The following is a 27156-nucleotide window of genomic DNA, read 5'->3' on the forward strand; positions in this document are numbered from 1 at the left end:
CTATTTACTAGTTCTTGGGCAAGATTTTTCTGTGTCCCTATTTCCATTGTATACTTAAAATTTTACAGATTGTGATGGTCCTTCTACTTTAGCAAAAATAATTTCTCATTAGGTAAATTTATAGTCACTCCCCCTTAAAATGTACTAACTAATATGTACTCTGGGAAAAAGGGAACAATCATCACTGAGTACTCCTTTTTTAGGTAATAACTTATCTTCATCATTATTTTAACTTGTTTTACTTAAATTTCTCTTACTCCCAAGCCTGTAATTTTAACAGACATTTCATTTCTAAATATACTAGGATTGCCATACATCAAAGAGGTCTTGCCCCAATATCAAAACAAAACAAACTTTAGTAAGTTGTCTGTTCATTTTTTCCAATTTATAATTAATTAATCTTATGAGAAGCTGATAATTCCTCTGTCTGATCTCTCTTACTGGGGTTTGGTCCCTATCTATTATTCTCCTTTAAGACAGGTCAAATGTGGGTAGAGGGAGGGTGCAGATGGAATGGCTCTAATTTCCCTAGTTCTACTTTCTTGTCCTTTCTTCTGTTTATTCATCCTGAACAAGTCAGAAACAGGGAATCCATTAATCTTATGCCTATCCACTGCTGCTCATAGCAGGGCAATAAAATCTTTTCGGGACATTCTATTTTTGTACTTATTGATACTGACCAGCAGCATGTTCACCACTTCTATATTAAGATTTATTGCCATCAGTATACTTGCAGTTGCCTGAGTTCTCTAATTGGGAGATTTTGTTCAAAACTTCTGCCAGAGGCTTGCCTGCTTCACTAAGCAGCAATGTAATTATCAAATTTTTTGTATGGGGGGGGCTTCTGGCCTAAGGTATTATAGCGGCTGCTCCAACCAGAGCTAAATCATATGTATCTACATCCCCCACCACAGTATAAACTTTCTGTCTTCCCTTTTTTCTTCCTATATTTAAACTGTGACATTCTAACGGCAGGTTTTTTCAGGTATACTCTGATAATTGCACACCTGATCTCCTAAAATAAAGTTCTGACATTGTAGAATTCCTTCCACAACCTTATCTCTCTGATCCCACCTCCTTCTACAGACTCCTGCCATTCCTTTGCCTTTTTTCCACAGTTATTTGCTTCAAACATTCAGTTACTTCTGTGGGAGACCCTTGTTTCATAGGGCTTCCCCTATCTTCATGTGGCCCTGTGCCATATGCCCATTCCCTAGTAAGGGATGAATATTGTAAATCTTCCCAACCCAGTATATACATATCTCTTTCTACAATTTTTTTTAAAAAAAAAGCATTTTGTGGAGTGATCCTGTTCATGATGTTCCAATTATGTTTGATTAAGGAGTTTTGGTTTCTATTTGCTCTTACAAAATGACACATTTACACCAACAAAACAAACAAAAAGTATATTTAATAAAGTGATTATAAGAGAGGTAAAAATAAATCAGTTTTATAGCAAAAGTAACCAATAAGTCCCAATATAATAAAAAGAAGAGCAAAGCCTACATAAAGATAGATATTAAAAGAAAAATATCACCAATGGGGGAGCACCAACATCTGAATCAACAGCAGCTGGGGAGTTCCAAATCACAGCCTTTCAGAGTCACGACTGGGAAAATGTCCCAGGCAAAGCGTCCTTTCCATGGGCAAAACTCTGAGGGGCTGCTCAATGTCAGGTACTTTTAAGGGGTCCCAGACAATGGTGGCACACTGCCAATAGGCTTATATAAGCATTTTTGGCACTTAACTAGGACATGTGAAGAGTATGCGCATGACCACGTGAATAGTACATTCATGACCTGGGAAGACTCATGGCCAAAGTTATGAAATTAATTAAACATTGAACCTCTGGGTGGGTAGCCAACCCTCCCAAGATTCAACCTCCAGGAATAGCTAGTTCCTGGAGGGAGTATTGGGCACATACAAAAGCATCCAAGTTCATGGGGACCCTTGGGGGCCCAGCATATGGCCTTGTAAGGATCAGAATGGATATTAACCCTTCAATATGTCATCCTTTCTTTGTGACTGTTGCTGGGGTAAACTTCAATGAATAGATTGTACCTCTAAAACCTCAGCCAATAGGCTAAAGGGGAGGAGAGTTAGGGAGAAGGGGAAGGGGAAACTTTAAAACCCAAACTTCTTGTGCTTTCAGTGTGGTGCTCTGACTTAAGTGAGCCCTCCTCTCTCTCTGAGTATGTAAAAACTTTCTTTTGCTCAGATCCAGTCTGAAAATTTTATTTTTATCACACACACACACACACATACACACATACACACACACACACACACACACACACACACACACACACACACACACACACACAATGATCCCAAGCGATGATTCAACCTAACAATATATATTGAATAAATGAATGGTCAAAACAACTCTCTCTCAACTAGCCCTCTACTGTCCCCAGGGACTTAATCTTTTAGACCTATACTTATACCCTAGGGTTGAGAACACCAAAACAATGTGAAAATAGGATTGGTAGAGAATTAAATAACTCCTTCCTCCAATTATCCAGTCTTCCCACATTATAGTAATACCCTATGATTGAGGTAGTCTCTCAAAAATAGAATGCACTCAGTTTCAAGAATATCAAGCAAGCCTCTCAGGCTCCAAGATGAATACAACTTCTCCTATAATCTCTAGGCTATCAATACCATCTTCCAAACTTTTGGTACTTTCCTGGTGTTAAAAATAATTTTTGATCCTCACAACAAACCTAGGAGGTAGGTTCTAAAGGTACTATTACCCCTTTTTTACAGATTAGACCTGGAGAGGGTATATGCCTTGCTCATAGTCATCCAGCTACTAAGAGTTGGAACTCTAACCCAGCTCTTTCTTAATTCTAGTATCTTTCCTTCATACTATTTTGCTTTTCAGATCACATTAACTTTTCTATCAGTCATGTCACACTGCTGACTTATATTAAGCTTTTTAGTTTATTAAAAAAGTTGTGTTACATTTTGTACTGATGAAATTTAATTTTTTTTTAGCCCAAGAATAGATCTTTACATTTGTCCTTACTACATTTTGCTATATTAAATTTGAACTATCATCTCTATCTAGATCTTTCTGGATCTTTACTGTAATCAAATGTATTAAAATAGACTTCCTAGATTCGTGTCTGGTTGTGTTAAGTTAGCAAAAATATATTTAATGCTTCTTATGTGTGTCAAGCTCTGTGTTAAATACTAGGAGAACAAAACAATGAGAAAGACAAGCCCTTTCCTCAGGGAATTTACATTCTAATGGGAGAAAACAACACATAAAAGACAAGGGTAGAGACTAGTAAGAAATTTCCAGTTTTTTATTTGCATGCCTAGTTTTCTCTTTTGTTGGTGGATATATTTAGAGGTCTACATGTTTCTCTAAGGATATCCATTGCTTTGTATTTCTTTGTTGTCATTTTCCATTAAATTAAATTTTCCATTGTTTCTGTGATTTGTTTTTTGACAAAATCTTTAATTATTTAGTTTCTAATTAAATTTTAATCCTTCCTTCAAAAGTCATTTACTGAATAAAAGTTTTTGTGTGTTCAATATTACAGAGTTTTTGGTTTTGTTTATAAGATTTTTAAGGTAGTTTTATTTACTAAGATTATATTACATAATAGAAAACTACAACTGCTAAAACACTGCTCCTTTTATTTATCAAATGATTTCAGGTTAAACAAGTTATATCACTAGATACCCTTATGTTTATTTGAAGAGCCCAGGAGATTATTCTCCTCCCTTTTGCTGAACTTTGGTCCAGCAAAAAACAATTCATTATTTACCGCAACTTAAAGCAACCAGGAGCTGGACTACCAGAAAAAATTAAATTCCTTTTTAAATCTGAACCATTTTTCATGGTCTAATAGCTGAAGAGAAAATTATGCTTTCTAAAATAATTATAGAACTTATAGTTTTGCAAATCTTGGGTATATCCCTGGGAGAAGTGCGGAAGTCATTTGTACCTTTTCTGAGTCTAGACAAGACCAAATTCCTGCTTTACATGAAGACAGAAGAAGCAATCATTGTGAGATCAAACTACAAGAGCCCTGGGTCAGACAGAAGCTATCTTTCTGTATTTTTAAAAGATCTGGAAGTGGCACAAGTGGTAAACGTGACTAAGATGTCCTCAGAGGTAACAAACTTTAAAATAAATCTACTAACAAAGAGAGCAGGTGAGACAAGTTTAACCATTCAACTATGGGATTTTGTAGGTGGACAAGATAAACTCATTGAAGAGATAAAAAATATTCAAATCAAGGTGATCTTCAAGAAAACAGAGACTCTCTCACAGGCATCTTTGCATTTTGACAGCTTTGCCCTAATGCTGATTTTACCAATGATATTTCTTAATAAATGTGCATTTGGCTGCAAGATTGAAGTGGAGACACTCCAGATTGTATGGAAGAAACCTTTACCAGTACTTCTTGGTGCAGCCATACAGTTTTTTGTCATGCCATTTTGTGGATTTATTTTTACTAGGGTTTTGGTATTATCCCAGACTCTTTCTTTTGGATTTATCATGACTTGTACCTGTCCTGGAGGAGGTGGAGGTTATCTCTTTGCTCTGCTTCTGGAAGGTGATGTCACTTTAGCCATTGTGATGACTTGTGCTTCAACATTATTAGCACTGATAATGATGCCTCTAAATTCATATATTTATAGTAGAATCTTAGGGCTGAATGGCTCACTTCATATTCCTATTTCTAAAATCATAACAACCCTCCTTTTCATAGTTATACCAATATCAATAGGTGTAATCATTAAGCGTAAAGTACCCAAATGGGCAAACTACCTGGAGAAAATAATTAAACCTTTTAGTTTTGTGTTAATGTCTACAGGAATATATTTGAGTTTCAGGATGGGATTAATATTTACAAAAACAATGAACTTGGAGGTACTTTTCATGGGACTATTAGTTCCTGCTTTGGGTTTGTTATTTGGATACTCTTTTTCTAAAATGTTTATGTTGCCTCTTCCAGTTTGCAAAACAGTTGCTATTGAAGGTGGGGCATTAAATAGTTTCCTAGCACTAGCCATTATTCAGCTATCTTTTCCACAACACAAGGCAGATTTAGCAACAGTTGCTCCTTTTACAGTGGCCATGTGTTCTGGCTGTGAAATGTTGTTTATGATTCTGTTATACAAAACTAAGAAAATTATTTTTCTGTATGTAGAAGATGCAAAACTAAAATCTTTGGTCTAATAAATTCTTATAAGTAATTGGAAAAAATTTGTTGAACACCTCTCATGGATTAGGCTCTGGAGAGAATAAAATATTATACCAATAATTGTCCTAGCCTTTAAGACTCTTTCAGTCTATTTAAGACTTAAGAGAAAAAGAACAGTAACACTAAAAGATCTAAATGTAAATGTTAAATATCTACAACACTGAGTAAAGGTTAAAAGAGATGGGAGGAAGATATGCTTCTATAGGAATTCAGAGGCAGAGCAGTCACTTCCAGCTAAGTTTACCAAAATCAAAAGAAACCAAATCATACCAAAAAAAGCCATAAAATGACATAATAAATAACTTAGTAATATACAACTGAATTCCAGCCTAGTAAGTAGTTTTTCTTCCTTTTGGTACATTTTTAAAAGGACAAACAAAAAGGGTTTGAGTTGGATGATTTGGATTCTCATTTTCATCAAAAGAAAAATATTTTTTAAAATTTTGTATAATGAATCTTTTATCCTCTTATGTTATCCTAAATATTAATTATATAAACATTTAACATTTGTAAGATACTTTGTATTATTTCATTTTTATCTTCATATCAGCTCTAGCTGATAGATGCTATTATTAATTTCATTTTAGATAAAATTGAGATAGACAGAAAGTGAGTGATTTGCCCAAGGTCGTGCAACAAAGTGTCTGAGGTCAAATCTGATCTCAGGTCTTCTTGATTCCAGGTCCAACTCTATATCCACTGAAGCATATGCTTACTAAATAAAATAATGTACACTTTGAATTCCAGTATCTGAATTTTGATGAATCACATGCAAAATTCATCATCTTTTGCCCCCCAAAGGGGAACTTTTACTACCTATATCTATAAATGGTGCTGATAATTCTCTTTCTCATCTAGGTTTGCAGTCTTGACAATATTCTTCCTCTTCCCTCTCCCTCATTATTCCCCTATTCAATCTATCGAAAAATCCTGTAGATTTTAGCACCATGGCACTTCCATGGTCATTACCACTCTTCTTTGTTCCCTCATTATCCTTTACCTGGTTAGAATTCAACAGACTCCTACACATTTCTATCATGCTAATCTTTCTAAGTTATGATATATAATCTTGTACTCCTTCTCAAAGTCTTCATTGACTCGTCACCACTAATTTAACAGAAGAACCCCAAATCCTTAGACCAGCATTCAAGCCTCTGGGAACCTTCCCAGTCAGTTGTGTCTTCTTAATTTAATCCAAATTAACTATTGTATTACTATGGATTTGGGTATCCACATATTTTTTTTTCTTCTTTCTCCTTTGCTCAGAAGATATGTAGACCTCAACATTTGTTAAAATTCATTTCATTAGCCTGGAAAGACTTGCATGAACTGGTGATACTGAGAGATGAGCAGAACCAGAAGAACATTGTACAACCTAACAGCAAGATGGGCATGATGATGATCAAACTTAATGGACTTGCTCATTCCATCAGAGCAATAATCAGGGACAATTTTAGGGTATCTGTGACTGAGAATACCATCTGTATCTAGAGAAAGAACTGGAGTTTAAACAAAGACTATTACCTTCAATTTTTTTAAAAAGTTGTCTTATGTACTATATGATTTAGCTATCTCTAATTTTTTTTTTTCCTCAAGGATATACATTCAATTTTTATCAGTGTATAGCATGGAAACAATGTGAAGATTATCAGACTGCCTTCTGTGGGGGGAGTGGGAGGAGGGAAGGGAGGGTGGGAGAAAATTGTAAAATTCAAAACCTTACAAAAATGATAAGTAGAAATTGTATATATTGGAAAACAAAATATTTATATAATAAAAAAATTCATTTAATCCCTTAAACCTTAGATCAAATCCCACTTCCTCCATTATGTCATTCATTTTCCTTGGTACTCTAATGACATTTTGTTTCTATTTTTCTTAAGATATTTGATGTAGTAGATAGTGCTGGAGTCAGAAACACCTGGGTTCAAAATTCATATATATTGAATGAATGAATAACAATAGTTGTCATATATGAGTAAAAAACAGGATAGGATTTATATTATATTTTAATTTTCTGTAAAACAAGCTCTAAATTTTCAGTGGAAATAGTTCCAATCTATTTTCATTTGATTTCTTTCAAAGCATTTGGCTCTCAAGGTATGTTCATGCTTCGAAGAATTCATATATTCATAGTCAAAATTAGTTCCATTAAACCTAATAGATAATTATTAATGTTCCTTTTGACTGTATTATATTCTTTTTATGTAAAGAACTTATATCCCACATTACATCTCTTAACTTCATGTTAAACAACTCATTGGCTTTCCCCCTTACCTGGAATGTTCTCTGTCCTTATCATTGCCTCTTAACTTCTCTCAAGAATCAGCTCAAATTTTCTGTTCTGCAGGAGATATTTTCTTTTGCTCATCCTCAACTTTAATTCACCACTGAGTTTCCTCTGAAATTAACTTTCATTTACTTGGTTTATAAGTGTCTACTTGTGTGTATAACATTGTATCCCTTCCACTAGAATATGAGCTCTTTTGATGACAGGGACCGTTTTTGCTTTTTTGTGAGTACTCAGCCTCTTAACATAGTCCCAGGCAAATAGGAAAGACCTGGATTCCAATCAGACTCTATCATACTCAAATTAAAATGTCACTGGTTCTGTTTCCTCACCAATAAAATGAGGATGGACTAAATGATCATTAATTCTAAAAGGGTATTGAATGCGGGGTGGTAAAAACACTGCCATCATCCTCAATAGATCAATGATCAGGTGGTTATTTATGATTATGCACCCTAGAGCAATTTTTCACTTTAAGAAGTGGTTCTGGGAGTTGAACTTGAGACTTCAAAATATTACAAATCGTTTTATATACTTTTTATTGATGTGTCATAGCAGGCTACTTATTAACAGTGATAAGCTAATTAAATGGGAGTGCACTTGGTTAAGTCACTATTGATTGTATGCTCACAGACCCATAGAATTTTATCTGTATTATGATTAATGTTATAAAGCAGATTTAATGAATACATTTTTATGCAATGTTTTACATAGCCAAGATTTATGGTACAAATGAAGGTAATCATGTGATTTCTGAGGTTCTTTTTAGCATAAGAGTATGATCCTATCATATTTACTCTTAGATCAGGATAAAGTACCTGTTACCAAGTCTTTAACTGATTAGAACAAAATCCAAAACTGTACCTGTAGAAGGGACATTCACACAGATACATCAAATTAGAACTATTTCATTACCTTGCAAAAACCTAAAAAAAAATTATTTCAATAAAAATTTTTTTTTAGGTTTTTTTTCCCCAGGCAGTGGGGTTAAGTGGCTTGCCAAAGGCCACACAATTATTAAGTGTCTGAGACTGGATTTGAACTCAGGTAATCCTGACTCTGTTCACTGCACCCCCTAGCTGCCCCTCAATAAAATTTTAATACAAAAGGAAACTGAAACTGATCTCCATTTATTAGTAGGGACCGACTACTTGTCAATAAATAGGTTCACAGCTTTCCTCCACTTATGCCAAAGATCCAGAACAAGGGAATAGTTCCCGGTATGTAGGTTTTGGGGAACAAAGAACAGAAGAGGGTGGATAACATCATGGAATTCAGGTCAACATGGTAATGGGGACTTAGCAATGCCACTCCCAGGACTTCTTCTTTTCTCATGAGACTTAGAAGTACTCTTTGAGTCCAGATGAGAGAGAGTGCTTCAGGTTTTTGATAGAAATTAGACATTTTTAAAAGAGAGTTCAGTGAAATAAAGATACCAGGTGCAAAAAATCCTTTGCTTTCTTGCATATTCTCCAAGGTCAATTAAATTCCTTGAGGCATGACAGCAGGATTTTTAAATTCAACCCATTACAAACCAGTTGAATTCTGAACTAAGTTCAAAGAGAAAGAACCAAGGCTTAATTATTTACAGAACAAAATCAATTATAGTGATCCTTTCTACACTGAGACTTTCCCCCATCATTGTTTCAATATATTATGGGTCAGCATAAAAAATTAAATGGGAATTTTGGAGGATTTTTGCAGAAGCTTCAGACAACTTGTGAAGGCCTGCAGATGATGCAGAAAAAGTTTAAAAATTCAATAATGCATAAAAAATATATATAGCTTTATATAATATGAACATATATATATTTAATACCATAATAGTTCAGACTTCTTTAGTGCAAAGGGAGGGTCAAAATTTTTTCACAGATATTCCAGATCAAGGGGGTGCTATGTGCCTAATCCCCATGATGTGAAAGAGATAACTTTATAATTCTAAATTATAGGATTATAAATGATAAATTTATCATAACTATTTAATTATATATAAATATAATACATTATTATAAATAGGATCAATAAGAAAATGTTATAGGTAAATCTTAATCTTTTCAGAATTGTCTTCAACCTCCCTTCTATAAAATAATTAAACTACCTTAGAAATCTTAGGAACAATACTATATAAACACATGCATATTTTGTGTTTAAATTATATTTCCTATTATGTATGGTAGCATAATAATTTATTTTTTCCAATTACATGCAGAGATAGTTTTCAACATTCATCTTTTTTGTAAGCTTTTGAGGTGCACATTTTTCTATTACTCTCCCTTCCCTATCCCCTCTCCATGGCAGTGAGTAATCTGATATAGGTTTATGAAGAGGATTATTTAGATGAAATATAGTACAGTGGAAATAGTGCTGACCTTGGGGTCATAACAGAGTATGGTAGGGTTCAAATTCTGCCTGATACTTATTGTTTGTATGACTATAACCTCTCTGATATGTATTCATAGAGATGATGAATGAATTTTACACAGAATTGAATAGAAGGCGAAAAGGCTGAAATGAATTTCAGAAACTACATAGCAGTTTCAATAATACTATATGTTCCCTGCTACAAAAGCAATTTGTTTAATACTAATATATTCCCAATTCATTGGATCATTCAACATCATAATTCCAGAAAATCAAAAGTGTAGGTGACCTTAAAGGAAACAAATAGAAAGACATAATGGGTTGGTGAGTAGATGAATATGATCAATGATGATTTGATCTCCAAAAATTGTATAATATATATCAAATATGTATATGGCTTAAAGTAGGTAATGTGGTACAGTGAAAAGATCAATGGATTTGGAATCAGGGGCCTTAAATTTGGATCCCTGACTTTTGCCTTTTACTATCTTTGTATCATTGGACAGGTCAATTAGCTTCAATTTCTTCTTTAGAAATATATTAGTTTTAGTCTAGATCTCCTTTAACATCTCTTCCAGCTATAAATTTATGGCACCATGGAAAAAAGGGAAGTAGACAAATCATGCAAAAATGGGTCAAAAGTGCAAAAGCAACACCATCATCTACAATTTTTTTTTTTAAATCTAGTTGTGGGGCAGCTGGGTGGTGTAGTGGATAAAGCACTAGCCTTGGAGTCAGGAGTACCTGGGTTCAAATCCAGTCTCAGACACTTAATAATTACCTAGCTGTGTGGCCTTGGGCAAGCCGCTTAACCCCATCTGCCTTGCAAAAACCTAAAAAAAAAAAAATTAAAAATCTAGTTGCTTTTTTTTCTTTAAAGGAAATTCTGGAAGGCAAGCTCAGGATGGGAATAAAAGCATTGTTCATCAACATTAAATTCCCCATGTCAGTTATTACTACTATAGTGTAGCTTCTACTTGTGTAGTAAAGCTACTAGAGCTTAAAACCTCACTAAGACTTTTGGAACACTTCATATTTGTACAACACTGGCTCATTTCTTTTGGCCCAAAGACCAAAGGGGTCATCAAAGAAGGGCAAAAAGTATGTAAATTAGGGGCAACTAGGTAGCCCAGTGGATAGAGCACTGGCCCTGGAGTCTGGGGTACCTGAGTTCAAATCCAGCCTCAGACATTTAATAATGACCTAGCTGTGTGGCCTTGGGCAAGTCACTTAACCCCATTGCCTTGCAAAAACTAAAAAAAAATGTAAATTAAACGGATGAAAGGAACCTTTCAGAGAATAAGAAATCCCATTTTTTTGGGTCATATGACATGAAAAGGTCCTCAAACAAAGCATCTAATAATTTTACTGATCTGTTAGTAATAACATTTTCCAGTTTATTCTTGTTTTATTTGCATTGCCTATAATACCACTATAAATGGCTGCTGAAGGATTCAACTAAAAATTGAGGTTAATGGAGAGTATTGGTGAACATAAACCCAATAATCGCATTTACGTTGTTCTTTAAGTTTTTTAAGTCTTTTAAAACGTGATGTCATTTTGACCTCGGAAGCAGGTGTTGTTTTTATCTATCTCCATCTCCCGGCTGAAGGCCTGAGGCAGCTGGGATGAACCCCCTCGGCCAGGTCTGCACGGGTAGTAAATGGGTGAAGTCAGGTGCACTTGAACCCGGCCTTCAGGGAGGCAGGAGAGGAAAGTGATGGAGGGAGAGGCAGAGCCACGAGGACCGAAGGGGAAAGGAGGGGAGCGGAGGAGAGGGAGATGGCGATGGACAGAAAGCAGAGTGGGGGCAGGCCCAGCCTCCAGGAGGCCCTCCCGGGCTTTCCGAAGAGGAAGGCGGGACTTCCTGTCCCACGGAGGAACGGTTTCCTATCCGGAAGCGCGGATTCTAAGGACTTTGGAGAGGGCTGGTCGGGAGCCTGGGACTGAGAGGTGAGATTCGGGGCTGTCCTGCCCATCCCCCCACCCCGGTGCCCGAGTTTCCCCTTCCCCGCCAACTGCGCCCCACGTGGCTGCTCCCTCCTCCCCTCCCCCACCTCTGCCCAGGCGGGGAGGGGGCGGCGACGAAGGTGGCCTGACCCCGGCGCCTGCGCACTGGGGCCGGGGGCGGCCCGTGGGCGAGGGGGAGGGGCGGCGGAGCGGGCGGCCATGGGTAGGACGGGACGGGACGGGAGTGGAGGGCGCCGGCCCCCTCGCCCCCCGCGGGAGGTCCTGAGCGCCGCGCTCCCGGCTTCCCTGGCCCCAGGCTTGCCTTTGGGGCCCGGGGACCGAGTCTCGCACCTTCCCCGAGCGCTGCTGGGAGGCCATCCCCCCGGTGTCGGCCCAGCGCAGGGAGGCGGGAGCGCGCGGACCGCCCCCGCGTGCTCGTGGGCCTCCCCGCTTCTAGTGACGCGACGCCGCGCCCGAGCACCGCGCGCTCCGTGACACCCGATAGCGGGGCGGGCGGCGGAGCGGCGGCGGGGCGGGCGGCGGGGGCGGGCGGCGGAGCGGCGCCGGGGCGGGCGGCGGAGCGCGCGGTAGGGCGCCGGGGCGGGCGGCGGAGCGCGCGGTAGGGCGCCGGGCCGAGGCCCCTCTCCCGCCCTTGCCGGCCTCGCGGTGCGTGACCCAGCCGCTCGCGCTTCCTCTTTACACCGTCAGTCTAATCAGTTGTCTGCCTTTTAGCTTTGATTTTTTTTTTTTGCAAAGCAACGACTTGCCCAAGGCCACGCAGCTAGGTCAGTATTAAGTGTCTGAGGTCGGATTGTCTTTTTTTTAGTTTTTTTTTTTTGGCAAAGCACCACACAGCTAGGTCATTATTAAGTGTCTGAGGTCGGATTGTCTTTTTTTTAGTTTTGTTTTTTTTTTTTGGCAAAGTACCACGCAGCTAGGTCATTATTAAGTGTCTGAGACCAGAGTTGAACCCAGGTACTCCTGACTCCAGGGCCGGTGCTTTATCCACCACACCACCTAGCCGCCCCATGTTAGTACTTCATTCTTACTGGATTGTTACAGGAAGTACAGTAGGGGGGAAAAAAGATTTCTGGTAATGGAGAACCAGGGGAGGCATCAAGAAGTTGTCATTTGAGCTAGTGTTGGTAGAAAATAAAATTATTTTTTGTCTAGACTAACAATTTTGTACTTTAGATCATTTTTATTACCTGCTTTTTCTTTTTTTTTTAGGTTTTTGCAAGGCAATGGGGTTAAGTGACTTGCCCAAGGCCACACCTTAAATAAGTGTCTGAGACCAGATTTGAACTCAGGTACTCCTGGCTGCAGAGCCAGTGCTCTATCCACAGCACCACCTAGCTGCCCCTTACCTGATATTTTTAAGGAAATCACAGTTGAGTACTTTTTGAAAAATGATTTTTTTAAAAAACAAAACTTTACTCTTTGAAGTCATCTAAAATGTTGCTACTGGTGATTTCCTGTTATATTTTTATTGTGGAATAGAATATACCTCCTCAGTATCCAGCAGTTGAAAGTCATGCTTATATTCCATTTTTACTCTTAGGGATTTATTTAGTGGAACTATTGCATTCTTCACAAATGCACCTGGGTTTTCCATGAAGAAATCCAAATATAAAATTAATGGATCTTCTGCCATGTTATTTGGCAATGGTAATCAACAGTTTCTTGATATTTTTGCCTTGTAGTTTACCCAGATATTTTTGGTCACTTAAAAATGATTTCTATATAGCATCTTCAGTTAAATTCAGTTATTTCTCAAAATATTTGTCATTTATCTCTTTTCTTATTTGAGGACCCCCCAGAGATCTCTTCTTTGAGTTTTACTCATTCCAAAAAAATTAATTTTTTCCTAGATAAAACCTTTTTTATTTTGATTTTTCACCTTGACAAAACCTGCATCATCTTTGGTCTCTTGAAAAATTAAGCCAAATATAATGCTCTGCAGAAGGGAAGGAATTTTAAAATACTAACCAGTGGTTGACTTGTCATATTTTTCTTTTCCTATAATGATTATTTCATTTTAGGCTAATACATTTGATCTTTCCTCAAATGCAGTGAGGTTTTTTTACCTATTTCTTCTCATTTTCACAAATAAAGGCAAAATATTTGCTATGTCCAAGTTGTAATCATAGTGTAAGTGCATTATTTTTCAGATCTTCACCAATAATGCCAAACATAGTTTTTATACTTAATGATCAGTGGAAGTTTCATGTTAATCCTCTTATGGGAGATTGCAGCCATGTAGTCTAGAAAGGCAAAAGTTGACCTTAATTTTTGGATGAGTTTAAAGTCTTAAGCAAGCTTGTCCAGGTATGTTTTGAGTTTTTACACACACACACACACACACACACACACAATATATATATCTGAGGATATTTGCACCTGAGGATCACCTTGCCGATCTCTTAATACATGATTATTATAATTTGAATCATAAGGTTCATCCAAATTCTGAGTTTCTATTGTTAAAATCTATCTCAGGTGATAGATTTGGTTGTTGAACAGTATATTTAGATTTGTAGGTAATCGAATATAATTATTAAGCAAAAATAGCCGTATGTTGAATTTTTCTTTTCTGTTCTTTCCAAAATATAGGAACTGCAAAGAACATGTGAGGAGATCCATGTATCCAGCCTAATAGTTTAATAGTATAAATGAGAGGTCCAAGGGCTATAGTGGTTACCTCTTTTCAAACCAAAAAAGAATTTATTACATTTTCTTATCTAGATAGTAAAATTTTGTCTCTGATATTTGTAAGTTGGAGTAACAAATTATTTAAATGGTTGACATACCCAAGAAGCATACTGAGAATTTAAATAATTTCACATCAACAAAGCACAAAATACTTGAGAAACAGAAACAATATAGATGTTTACTAAATGACACTTAGGATACAACCAACAAATATTTGCTAAATATTGAGTTTCACTACATGTCTGATTATCTCAGCCTTCTTGCCAGTTAGCATATAAATTGGTATTAGTGAATTCTCATTACTCTCTACAATCAAACCATACTTGATTCATTTTATTACCACCTCATATTGTGTAATTAATGTAAATATTTACCTGGACCTCAAAGAAAAATTCCATTTGCATTTTTGGATTTAGCACAATGAAACATATAAAATATCAAAAAATGTGCATGTAACAAAATATCTGTTTAGCATTTAAGTAGTCATAGGTTCTACTTACAAACCTGACAGGGGATCCACCATAATGAGGCAGGCCATTTCATTTTTCATTTGCTCTAATTGTTAGGACATTATTCCTTATATGAAGTCTAAATTAGGTCCTTACCTACTTTTCCCATTGTCCTGACTATACTCCAAAGAAAATGTTAATCTTTCTGCTGTTATCTATGTCCCCTTTAACCTTTACATCCAAACTAAACATCATACCTTTCAGACAAATCTAATATGGCATAATCCCTATGTCTCATCACCCTTTCACATTTTGCAGTTTGCTGAAGAACTTTCTAAAATGAAGCAGAATAGAAAGCTCTAATTCCAATGTAGGTCGATCAGAGGAGCTAGTAAACTGCACCTTGTACTTTTGGTAATTTATCCTATCATAACATTAACTTTGTCGGCTATGCCAAGTTGTTGACTCTTTTTTAATTTAGTCCACAAAATCCTCAGATTTTCTTTATCACACAAATTGTTATACAATCACACCATCCCAATCTTAAATTTTTTTAAACCAAGTATACTATTTTATTCATGTCCCTATTAAATTTCAGTTTACTAGAATCTTATCTTGTAAACACTTATACCGCTCTAGCTTTTAAAATTCTGGTAGTTAAAACCTGGTTTCCATCTATTGCTTTCCCAGTTTTGTGTCATTGGCCAGTTTTTTAAGCCTGCCTGTTACTGATAAAACTTGAATAGAGGGGCCGCTAGGTGGCTCAGTGGATAGAGCACCGGCCCTGGAGTCAGGAGTACCTCAGTTCAAATCTGGCCTCAGACACTAAATAATTACCTAGCTGTGTGGCCTTGTGCAAGCCACTTAACCCCATTGCCTTGCAAAAACCTAAAAAAAACCCCAAACTTGAATAGAGCTGGACCAAGAAAAGAACCCTGGGAACACCCCATGTTTATAGGTTGTCATTTGTCTATTAGTCTTATAAATTCTTATCTGCCTAGTATTGTTTGGGCCTGATCATAGAACCATTTCTGTGTTTACCTAAAAATACTATAGTACAATTGGTATTCTCCACAAGATAGTAATGCAGATATCATATGCAGAAATTTGACAAGACATTTGTCAATGTCTTTGTCTTTCCTCTGAACTACCAATTTAATTATTTGGTGATAAAGGGGATTGGGAGTTAGTTTGGCATAAACTATTCTTGATGAATCCATGCTACTTCTACAGGGGAAGTCAGTCCAGGAGAGGTGTGAATCTCCCAACAGTGAAATTCTGAAGACAAACGCAAACAGTCCTTATGAGGAAGAAAAAACAGAAACTGTCTGGAGTGATTGATGTGGATGCACAGGGGATTTACCTACCAGCTTATATATATTAAAAAGATATGTACAGAAGATGGAAGCAAGGGCAAGTAACAGAGTATTGTTAAAAAAAAAAATTATAAGAGTATTACTGTAAGAATAGTGCCAGAAATGCTGGAGCTCAGATCTGAGACTTTGAAGGAATTGAACAAAAAAAGGTTTTAAAAAAATTTTATATTTTTAGCAATACTGAGATAAAAAGTGGATCATGGAAGGAGGGAAGTTGAGGTATAAGTGTCCCAACAAAGAGAAAGTAGAGTTCTTATTGGTTCTGTTTTCTCTGCCAAATACAATAACCTTTGAATTGGAAAAGAGAGAACAAAAGCATTTAATGGGAAATTGGTGTTCAACATAAGTAAGTAGATTTCAGAGAGCATTAGATATCATTGCTGGATTCAGATCTCTGAATGAACTGTGTTCTTTGGTCCTGAAAGAAACAGAAGAATATGAATGCTGAAATGATCAGTGACATTTGAAAGATGGAGACAAAGACAAAATGATTAGGTTTTCAAAAAAAAGGGAAGTAAACAGTCTGCAAACTATAGGGAGGTGAGCTTGACTTATTCCATCCTCACCCCACTTCTCACTTTTTCCTTAAGAATGATAATTGCATCTACTCTGAGTTGAGTTCTATAACATTACTATAACACAGTACCATTATTACTGTGAAGAATGTGGTTATCTTTTCCTTGCAGAACTGCTGTGATTTAGTCTTAGGTGAAAACTTCTGATATCATTTCCCCAAACCTTCTTACCCATCCATATTAATCCTACCTCTTAAATTCTCAGTCTGTCCTCCCTCACTCTACCTTGTTAGAAACCTTCTTGTATTGCTAACTACTTTTGGTGTTAAACTTCATCCTTTCTCTTATCTTCCTGGTATTACAGAAGCCTATCCTATCCAGAAACAGTCCCTGACCACTCTCTTGATTACCTTCTCTTATGTCCCTTGGCATACTAGACCAGGAGAGGGAGTAGATGTGCTTCTTGTTCCTTACTGCCTCTTCCATTTCCCCCTAACAAAACCACCACTCAATCATCTTTCTTTCATGTAGATCCACACATCCAGATCCTGATTGCTATTATCCACAAGCCCTAGGTTACTGTCTCACAGTAACCTTCCGTCATTTCACCTTTCCTGCTTTCCTAGACCATTGTTGATTCTCAGGCTTTACTTTCCTTCTTTGAAATCTTGATTTTCAGTTCAATTTCTATTGTCTAATTCTTTGTCATCTGATTTTTGTCACCATTTATCCCTTTCCAAATTCCTACCCTGGATTGGTTTTACTATTGTCTTTTTTTGCTTCTACTTGATTACTGCTACATGCTGCTGGAGGAATATTACTATCAACCATATTAAGAGGGTCTACTACATATTTATCCAATTTCAGATACTTAACCATTTTGTGACCCGGAGCTTAACTTCTCTTGGACTCCTATTTCATTATCTCTTAAAATGGGGATAATAATAGCAGTTATCTGACAGGATTGTTATAAGGATTAAGTAAAATAATGTATATGAAATACTTAACAAATATTAAAGAGCTCTATTAGGTGTTAGCAGAGAGGGTCAGATTTCAGAGGGGTTGAGGAAGTTGAAACATGATTCAGTAACCCATTGAATTTATAAGGTGAAGTAAAGTGAGGAGTCAAGGATAACATACTCAGGTTACAAATTTGGGAAACTGGTAGAATGGTGGTGCATTTTTTAGAAATAGAAAAATCTGGAAAAGGGGATAGATTTTCAGGAAAAGATAAAATGTTCAGTTTTGGACATGTTGAGTGTGTGATATCTTTGAGACATCCAGTTTGAAATGCCTAAGGTACTTTTGCTGCAGGAATGAAGCTCAGGGGAGATATAAATAGGGATACAGAAATTTGTGACACGTCCTCTGTACAAGTAGAATTTTGTATTTCTGTATCCTATACCTATCTTATATACCTGACCATCTGCCAAGTGTATCATATTGGGGGTTTCTTTGTGGTATGGGTTAGATAAGATGGCTGCTGAAATTTTCTCATCTAAAATTCTCATACAGTGGTTATTATTTCTCTTTCTAAATACTTAATAATTAACCTTTTAATACCATGTCTTGAGTTATGCTGGGAATCAAAGCCAAGCTCACTGGCTAATTGTTTGCAGACTCATCCCATTTCCTTAAGGTTCCAGGTTAAAGAAAAGACTTGAGCAAAGGGGCAGAGAGGCAAGGCAGTATAGGTTTCTTAAGACAGTAATAAGTAGTCTACCATATGTGATTTATATTTTCTCTTTAGGCAAACAAAATATTATGGTTATTATCCTTTCATAGAAAATTATACATAAAAAAATTCCCACTTCTTTATAAACAAACTGACAGTTCTGTCCTATATCAGACACCTTAAAAATTTATTGCACTAGATAGTATTTTAAAACTTTAGTTATGTTTTTTGGTTAGTTATTTTTAGTTTCCTTAGATTTCATTTTGGAGAAGTTAGTTAAAAAGTCAGATCTTGTAGAGGGGGCATCATAAATGCTTTTTTCTCTTTGTAACAATAATAATAATCCTTTCATAAATTCATTTTTTGCCTTTTTTGTATTGTTTGATCCTATTCCCTTTGTACTTAATAGCTATTTATTTTTTTTAATATTCTCAGCTTATTCCTCTTAAACTTTTTTTCACCTTTTCTCTCTTTTCTTAAACCAGAGATGTTAAACTTGAAGCCCCACAAAACTCTTAAGTGAAGTTGGGAACCAGGTTGAAATGTAATTGAGAAATATTTAATAAAATAAATGAAAATACAGTATAACATGAATAATGTTTATTGTGATTTTCTAAATCAGTATGTAGCCAGAAATCCATTTATAGTTGAATTTGACTTTACTGATATATACCACCTTTAGAATCTCTACTATTTCCTTTCATTCCCCAGTCTCTGGCATCCTTTGAGATGATATGAATATTTTCAACTATGAAAGTGTTCAATGTCTGCACTAGAATAACATCTTTAATAAGTTTGAGGAATTAAGATCTCTAGAGGTATCTAGTTTAAATCTTAATGAGCAGTCCAAGGAGTGGAGCCAAGTAGAATAGAGACAACAATATAACCAACTGGAAACTGTCCCAACATTCCCCTCCAAACAATTTTTTTTTAGGTTTTTGCAAGGCAAATGGGGTTAAGTGGCTTGCCCAAGGCCACTCAGCTAGGTAATTATTAAGTATATAAGGTCGGATTTGAACTCAGGTACTCCTGACTCCAGGGCTGGTGCTCTGTCCACTATGCCACCTAGCCACCCCACCCCCCAAATAATTTTAATACAATGCATTAACTCAAATTCTAGAGTGACATAGTCAAACTAAGGATCAGAAGAGAGACATTTTTCTAGTTCATGACAACTTTGGGGTTAGAAAGGGATAGGTCCAGGCTGCCCATGGTGGCAGCACTGGCTATGAACTTCTGTTCAAGATTCTCACCCTAGAGATGGTAAGGGTGAGAAAGAGATTACAGGAAGTTTTTCTGGCATTGGGCACAAAATCTGGTGCTTTTTGTCAATTTCATTGCCCATATGCAATTAGGGGGGTCACAAAAAACAGGGAGAGGAGTGTTAGTGCTTGTGGCTGAAGGTGTACAGGAGTGTTTCCTGAGTAAAGACCAAAGTGTAGACCAGGAGGACAGTGACTACACTTTTCCCTGGATCATACTACCTTGAAAGTACTGAAAGACTCCAAGAATAAGCTCTGAAAACAGAATCATGAAAAAAACCTGAAGAGCCCAACTTTAACAGAAAGTTCAGTTAAGAAATAGACTGGAAAAATAAACAAGCAGCAAAAAAAGAACCTGACTGTAAAAAGGTACTATGATGACAAACTCAGAAGACAGGAAGGTGAAAACAGTTGCAAACAGAGCCAGTAATGTAAGGAATTGTGAAAAGAGAATTAACAATTTGGTAAAAGAGGCATGGAAATACTGAAAAAAGATATCTTAAAAAATAGAATTGGCCACTTTAAAAGGAACAAAAATTCACTAAAGAAAAGAACTCCTTAAAAAGAAGAATTGGGCACTTGGAAGTTAATGATTTTATAAGACATCAAGAAACAGTAAAGTCAAAAGAATGAAAAAAGAAAAAAAAAAGAATTGCCTCATTGGAAAGATAACTGACCTGGAAAATAGATTGAGGAGACATATTTTAAGAATTATTGGGTAACTTGAGCTTACAAAAGAGTCTAGATGTCATATTTGAAGAAATTATGAAGAAACATCGCCCCAGTGGCTTATAACTAGAAGGTAAGTTAGAAATCAAAAGAATCTACTGATTATTTTCTGAAAGAGATTCCAAAATGAAAACTCCCAGGAATATTATAGTCAAATTCCAGAGCTCCCAGGTTAAGGAGAAAATACTGCAAATAACTAAAAAAGAAACATTTAAATATCATGAAACCCAGACATCACACAGTATTTAGCAAACAGTTTCTGTGTTAAAGGAGCAGAAGTCTTAGATTATGATATTCTAGAAAGCAAAGAAGCCAAGATTATAACCAAAAATAACTACCCAACAAAACTGAGTATAATCCTTCTGGGGGGGAAGAAAGATCGCTCAATGAAATAGGACTTATTTTTGATAAAAAGACCAGAGCTGATTAGAAAATTTGATGTTCAAACAAAAGACTTAGGAGAAGCTAAAACAGTAAAAATGAAAGTAATCATAAAGGAGTTAATAAGATTAAATTTTTTACTTTATGAATTTATAAAATTTAAATATTTAAATATAGAATTTATAAAATTATTTATATTCTTATATGAGAACTTTATCATTAGGGCAATTAAAAGGATTTCATATATAGGGCATGAGTATTAATCTATTATTGGGAATATTCTAAAAAATGAAGGAATGAGAGTGATTTCCTGGGATAAGGGGAAAGGAGAGGAAGAATGGGGGAAATTACCTTAAAAAGGCTGCACAAAGAAGAGCTTTTATCAGGGAGGGATAATTGGGGGGAAGTGGTGGGCAATATTTGAACTTCAATTTCATAGGAATTGATTGTAAGTGGGAACATGCACTTGCACACACACACACACACACACACAGACACACCTCTCACATTCACACATATACTTAATTGAGAATAGAAATCTATATTACCAAACACAGAAGTAGGAAGGGAAGAGGTTAAGAGAAAAGGGAATGGTGATCAAGGGGGAGGTCATTGTTACTAGGAAGGGATCAGAAGTGAAATAGACTTTTTTTGAGGAGAGACAAAGTAATAACAGAAAGATAAGTAGATAGTAATAACTGTTAATGTGAATAGAATGAACTCATATATAAAATAGAATGGCTTAGAAACCATAATTGAAACACATTTGAAATGGAAAGACTGACATAGCCAAAATAAAAGGCTGGGACAGAATCTGTTAGCCTTCACTGGAAATAAAAAAAAAGCAGAGGTAACAATCATGACCTCTGACAAAAGAAAAGTAAAAATAGACCTAGTTAGAATAATTAGGGAAACTATATATTGCTAAAAGGTAATAGACAAGGATGTAATATCAATAGTAAACATATACTCCAAAATGATAGAGCACCTAAATTAACAAAATTAAGAGTTAAGAAGAAATAGTAAATCTATACTATTCAGTGACCTCAATATTCCCCCCAAACTAGATAAATCTTTTTTTTTTTTAGGTTTTTGCAAGGCAAATGGGGTTAAGTAGCTTGCCCAAGGCCACACAGCTAGGTAATTATTAAGTGTCTGAGGTCGGATTTGAACTCAGGTACTCCTGACTCCAGGGCCAGTGCTTTATCCACTGTGCCACCTAGCTGCCCCCAAAACTAGATAAATCTTAACCATAAAATAAGAAGTTAAGAAGATAAATAGAATTTTAGAAAAGTTAGTTAAGAGAGACCTCTGGAGAAAATTGAATAAGAATAGAAAGTATATTTTTTTCTTTCCTGTACATGGCACCATCATAAAAACTGACTGATCAAGGCATGAAAACATCATTAAATGCAGAAAAGAAGAAATATTAAACATAACTCTCATTAAGGACTTGGGTGGGGAAAAAAAGCTGCCAAGTACCACCCCTTACCTGTCATATTGGCTAATATGACAGAAAAAGAAAATGATAAATTTTTTAAAATTTTATTTATTTTGAGTTTTACAATTTTCCCCCCTAATCTTTTAAATTAATTTTTAATTTTTGTATAAATGATGTTTTTTATACATTACTAAACTATTCTTGTATAAGAGTAAACATAATACCCCCTCCCCCCCCAAAAATATAGACCCTCATGTGCAATAAAGTAAAAGAGAGAAAAAATCAAAATAAAAAAAAATTTTAAAATGTGCTTCATTCTGTGTTCCAACACCACCAGCACACTTGCGGGTGGATCACATTCTTTATGATAAGTCCATCACAAAAGCTACTTCCATATTTTTCCACTGTTGCCATTGCTGATAGCAGCTCCCGCCATTCATACCTCCCCACTGCCATATACTATATTTTCTCTCCCCTTTCACTCTGTCCCTCTTCTTAAATGTGCTGTAGAGTAGCTGAGTGGCTAGACTGATCACTGGCCCTGGGACCAAGAGGCCTTGAGGCCAGATACTACCTCTAAGGCCCAGTAACCACTTAGCCCTGTGGTCCCGGACAGGCCATCCAATCCCAGCCCCTTGCAAGAAGTAAAAAAGAAAATGTGTTATATCTGACCACTCTCCCCCACAGTCAACCCTCTCCTCTATCACTTACATCCCCCCTTCCCCCGTTCCCCCTTCTCTCCTTTTTACTCTGTATTTTTATATTTTTACTCTATACTCTAGTTTTTACTATACCCCATTGAGTATATATGCTGTTTCCTGTCCGAGCCACCTCTGATGAGAGTGAAGGTTCCCTCATTCCCCCTCGACTTCCCCCCTTCTATATCATTGCAATAAAAAAATCTTACTATATGAAATATCTTAACCTATTCCACCTCTCCTTTCTCTTACTCCCATTACATTACCCTTTTAGCTATTGACTCCCTTTTTACAATATATCTTCAAATTCAGCTCTCTCCTGTGCTTCATCTATAAATCCTCCTACCTGCTCTATTAAATGAGAAGTTTCATATGAATGTTATCAGTAGAAAATGATGAATATTGGAGAGAATGTCAAAAATTGGGACACTAATGGTAGCTTTTGGTAGAGTTGTGAATAGAGGCAACCAATATTAAGAGTATTTGGAACTATGAGCAAAGGGCTATAAAACTGTATATTCTTTTACCTCACAAATATTACTAGATCAGCATTGGAAATTGAGGGGGTGTTCATTAGCTGGATAATGGCTGAATAAGCTTTGGAATATGATTATAAGAGAATACTTCAGAGCTATAAGAATGATAAACAGGCTGATTACAGAAAAACCTGGACAGATTTACATGAACTGCTAAAGTGAAGTGAGCAAAATAATGACATTGTACACAGTAACAGCAATAGTGTGTGGTGATCAACTGTGAATGACTTAAGTTTTTCTCAGCAACACAATGATCCATGACAATCTCAGAATATTCATGATGAAAAATGGTATTCACTTCTAGAGAAATGAGTAATGGAGTTTGGATGCAGATTGAAGCATACTATTTTTTTACTTATTTTGGTGGTGGTGGGGGTTTAAGTATGTATTTTTTTTCATGACATAGTGATAGAGCATTGACATGAAATCAGGAGGACAGGAGTTTTCCAACCTCTAACATTAACTAGCCGTGTGACCTTGGACAAGTCACTTAACCCTGATTGCCTAATATCCAGGGCTATATCCAGTCATCCTGATTTATATCTGGACACTGGACCCAGATGACTCTGGAGGAAATAAGTGAGGCTGGTGATGTAGTACAGCATCACCTTACTAAAGTCCATTTCATGTGTGTGCCATGGCATCACCTTCCTGATGTTGTGGTCTTCTACGAGAATGAAGGACACCAATATAACATGGAAATATGTTTGCCATGATTGCACATGTATAACCTATATAAAATTACTTACTGTCTCATGGAAGCTGGGGGGAAAGGAGAAAATTTGGAACTCAAGTTATAAAAAATGAATGCTAAACATTGTTCTTACATAAAATTGGAGAAATATTATTTATCTTTGTTTTTCCCAATTGATAGTTTATTTGTGCAATTACATGTTATGAAAGTTTTTATATATTCATCCACATGCATTTGCATATTTGTAAATTATGTAATTTCCTTCCACCCTCCCTTCCCACCCCCACCCCTCAATGACAGTCTGGTGAACATTGTACAAATTCATTTGTGTTTAACATGTTTACAGAATAGTCATTTACTGTATGAGGAATTAAAACTAAGGGAAAAGAAAGACAACCATGAGATAGGAAAGAACATTTTTTAAAAACTGAATGAGATGGTATCTGCAGTGGATAATGCTCTCTGTATCCTGAGAAAGAATTGTGGAGTTTGAACAAAGACCAAAGACTATTACCTTTAATTAAAAAAAAGTTATCTTATTATGTAATTCTGCTATATCTCATACTTTATGTTTCTTCCTTAAGGATATGATTTCTCCATACCATGGAAACAATGTAAAGGCTAACAAACTGCCTTCTGTGGGGGGGAGGGAAGCAAAATTAGGGGAAAAATTGTAAAATAAAAAAACTATTAGAAATTCTATGTATAGTTATATGATGGAAAAGATTTTGATTGTATAAATCTAGGCAAAGAACAAACCAAAAAAAAATTCCTGAGGTCTGTAATACACATACCCATGTCTATTAGCAATAGGTAGTGAGAATAAAAATGACTGAAAATGTGAAAAAAAAAGTGAATTAAGGTGTTCATTAAGATGCTGTAGGCTTGTTTTGTTTGGTTTGATTTGGTGTTTCTTCCTCTGGATGTGGGTAATATTGCCCATGACAAGTCTCCTGGGTAAATCCTGGCTCTCTGAACTGCTGAGAGGAGCTACATCCATCAAGATTGATCAACTCACAATATTGTTGTTAATGTGTCTAATTTTCTCTTGGTTTTGCTCCCTTCGCTCAGTATCAGTTTCTGTAATTTGTTCCATGCTTCTCTAGAGTCCAACCATTCATGGTTTCTTACAGAATAATAGTACTCCATAACATACATATACCATAACTTGTTCAGCCATTCCCCAATTGATGGGCATCCCCCTCAATGTCCAGTTCTTTGCCACAACAAAAAGAGCTACTATGAATATTTTGGAACATATGGGCTTTTCCCCATTTTTTATAATTTCTTCTAAATATAGGTCTAGTATTGGTATTGCTGGATCAAAGGCTTTTAGTTCTTTGCTCTTTGGGCACAGTTCCACATTACTCTCCAGAAAGGTTGGATCAGTTCATAACTCCACCAACAGTGTATTAATATTCCAATCCTCCCATAACCTCTCCAGCATTGATTTTTCCCCCCTTTTTTGTCATCTTAGCCAACCTGATAGGTGTGAGGTGATACCTCATAGTTGTTTTAATTTTCATTTCTCTAATCATTTATGAATTGGAGCATTTCTTTATATGATGATAGTAACTTTAATTTCTTCATTTGTAAATTGCCTATTCATATCCTTTGACCTTTTGACAAAATACAATGTCCATGCCTATTAAAAGCACTAGAGAGTAAAGGAATAAATGGAGTTTTCCTTAAAATAATAAACAGTATTTAAAAACATCAGCAAATATATGTAATGGAGATAAACTAGAAGTATTTCCAGTAAGATCAGAGTGAAACGAGGTTGCCCATTATCACCATTACTATTCAATTTAGTATTAGAAATGTTAGCTTTAAGGGCAACTAGGTGGCACAGTGGATAGAGCACTGATCCTGGAGTGAGGAGTACCTAAGTTCAAATCTGACCTCAGATACTTAATAATTATCTAGTCTTGTGACCTTGGTCAAGTTGTTTAACCCCATTGCCTTTTGAAAAAAAATTAAAAACATTAGCTTTAACAATAAGAGAAGAAAAAGAAATTGAAGGAATTAGGATTTGGCAGCGAGGAAGCAAAACTCTCACTCTTTGCAGATGATATGATGGCATACTTTGAAAACCCTAGAAAATCATCTGAAAACTTGAAATAGTTAACAAATTCAGCAAAGTAGGATAGAAAATAAACCTACATAAATCATCAGCATTTCTAAAACAAAATTTAAGAGCAAGAGATAGACAGCATTAAATACTTGGGAATATACCTCCCAAGACAAATCCAGAAACTTTATGATGAACACAATTATAAAGCACTTTTCACACGAATAAAGTCAGATCTAAACAAGTGGGAAAATGTCAATTCCTCATGGTTAGGTCTAGCTAATATAATAATAGTGATAATTCTATCAAATTAAATTTTTTCAGTGCCATGACAAATAACTATTTTACCAAGCTTGAAAAGAGAGTAACAAAATTTATATGGTGCCTCAAAAAGTTAAGAATATCAAGGGAAAGATTAAAAAAAAAAGGTAAAGGAAGGTAGTCTTGCTCTACCAGAATTAAGACTACTATAAGGTGGCAGCCTGATACTGGTTAAGAAATAGGGTAATAGATCAATGGAATTGGAAAAGTTTAAAAGAAATAATGGTAAATGACTGCAGTGACTACTATTTGACAAACCCAAAGACATTAAGAACTCACTATTTGACAAAAATTGTTGGGAAAACTAGAAAATAGTTTGGCAAAAACTAGGCATTGACCAAAATCTCACACCTTATACCAAAATAAGGTCAAAATGGGTACAGGAGTTTGACATAAAGGATCATACCATAGACCATTTAATAGATCAAGAAATACTTAACTGTTGGATCTATGGAAAGGGGAGAAAT

At 36.1% G+C, this 27156-nt stretch overlaps 2 protein-coding genes across 5 annotated transcripts in view; both read left to right on the top strand.

Annotated features, from left to right (window-relative positions):
* Positions 1-3755: 3755 nt before the first annotated feature.
* On the top strand, positions 3756-6890 carry SLC10A5 (solute carrier family 10 member 5). Its single transcript, XM_074201211.1, has one exon. The coding sequence runs from the start codon at positions 3881-3883 to the stop codon at positions 5201-5203; it is 1323 nt and encodes a 440-aa protein (XP_074057312.1). The 5' UTR covers positions 3756-3880; the 3' UTR covers positions 5204-6890.
* A 4855-nt stretch (positions 6891-11745) lies between these two features.
* IMPA1 (inositol monophosphatase 1) overlaps positions 11746-27156 on the top strand; it is a 50822-nt gene continuing 35411 nt past the window's right edge. For 2 of the 4 annotated variants that reach the window (XM_074208191.1, XM_074208194.1), the window contains exon 1: positions 11756-11832. The gene's annotated coding sequence lies outside the window, so the exon portion shown is untranslated. Of the gene's footprint in view, positions 11833-12466; positions 20621-27156 lie in introns of those variants that run through there. The other 2 variants (XM_074208192.1, XM_074208193.1) reach the window with 2 other exon arrangements.

The sequence above is a fragment of the Macrotis lagotis genome, chromosome X, assembly GCF_037893015.1.
Source record: "Macrotis lagotis isolate mMagLag1 chromosome X, bilby.v1.9.chrom.fasta, whole genome shotgun sequence".
NCBI classification, from domain to species: domain Eukaryota; kingdom Metazoa; phylum Chordata; class Mammalia; order Peramelemorphia; family Peramelidae; genus Macrotis; species Macrotis lagotis.

Excerpts from the sequence above, each read along its gene's own strand:
- SLC10A5 (XM_074201211.1), top strand. The coding sequence starts at position 3,881 with ATGCTTTCTAAAATAATTATAGAACTTATAGTTTTGCAAATCTTGGGT.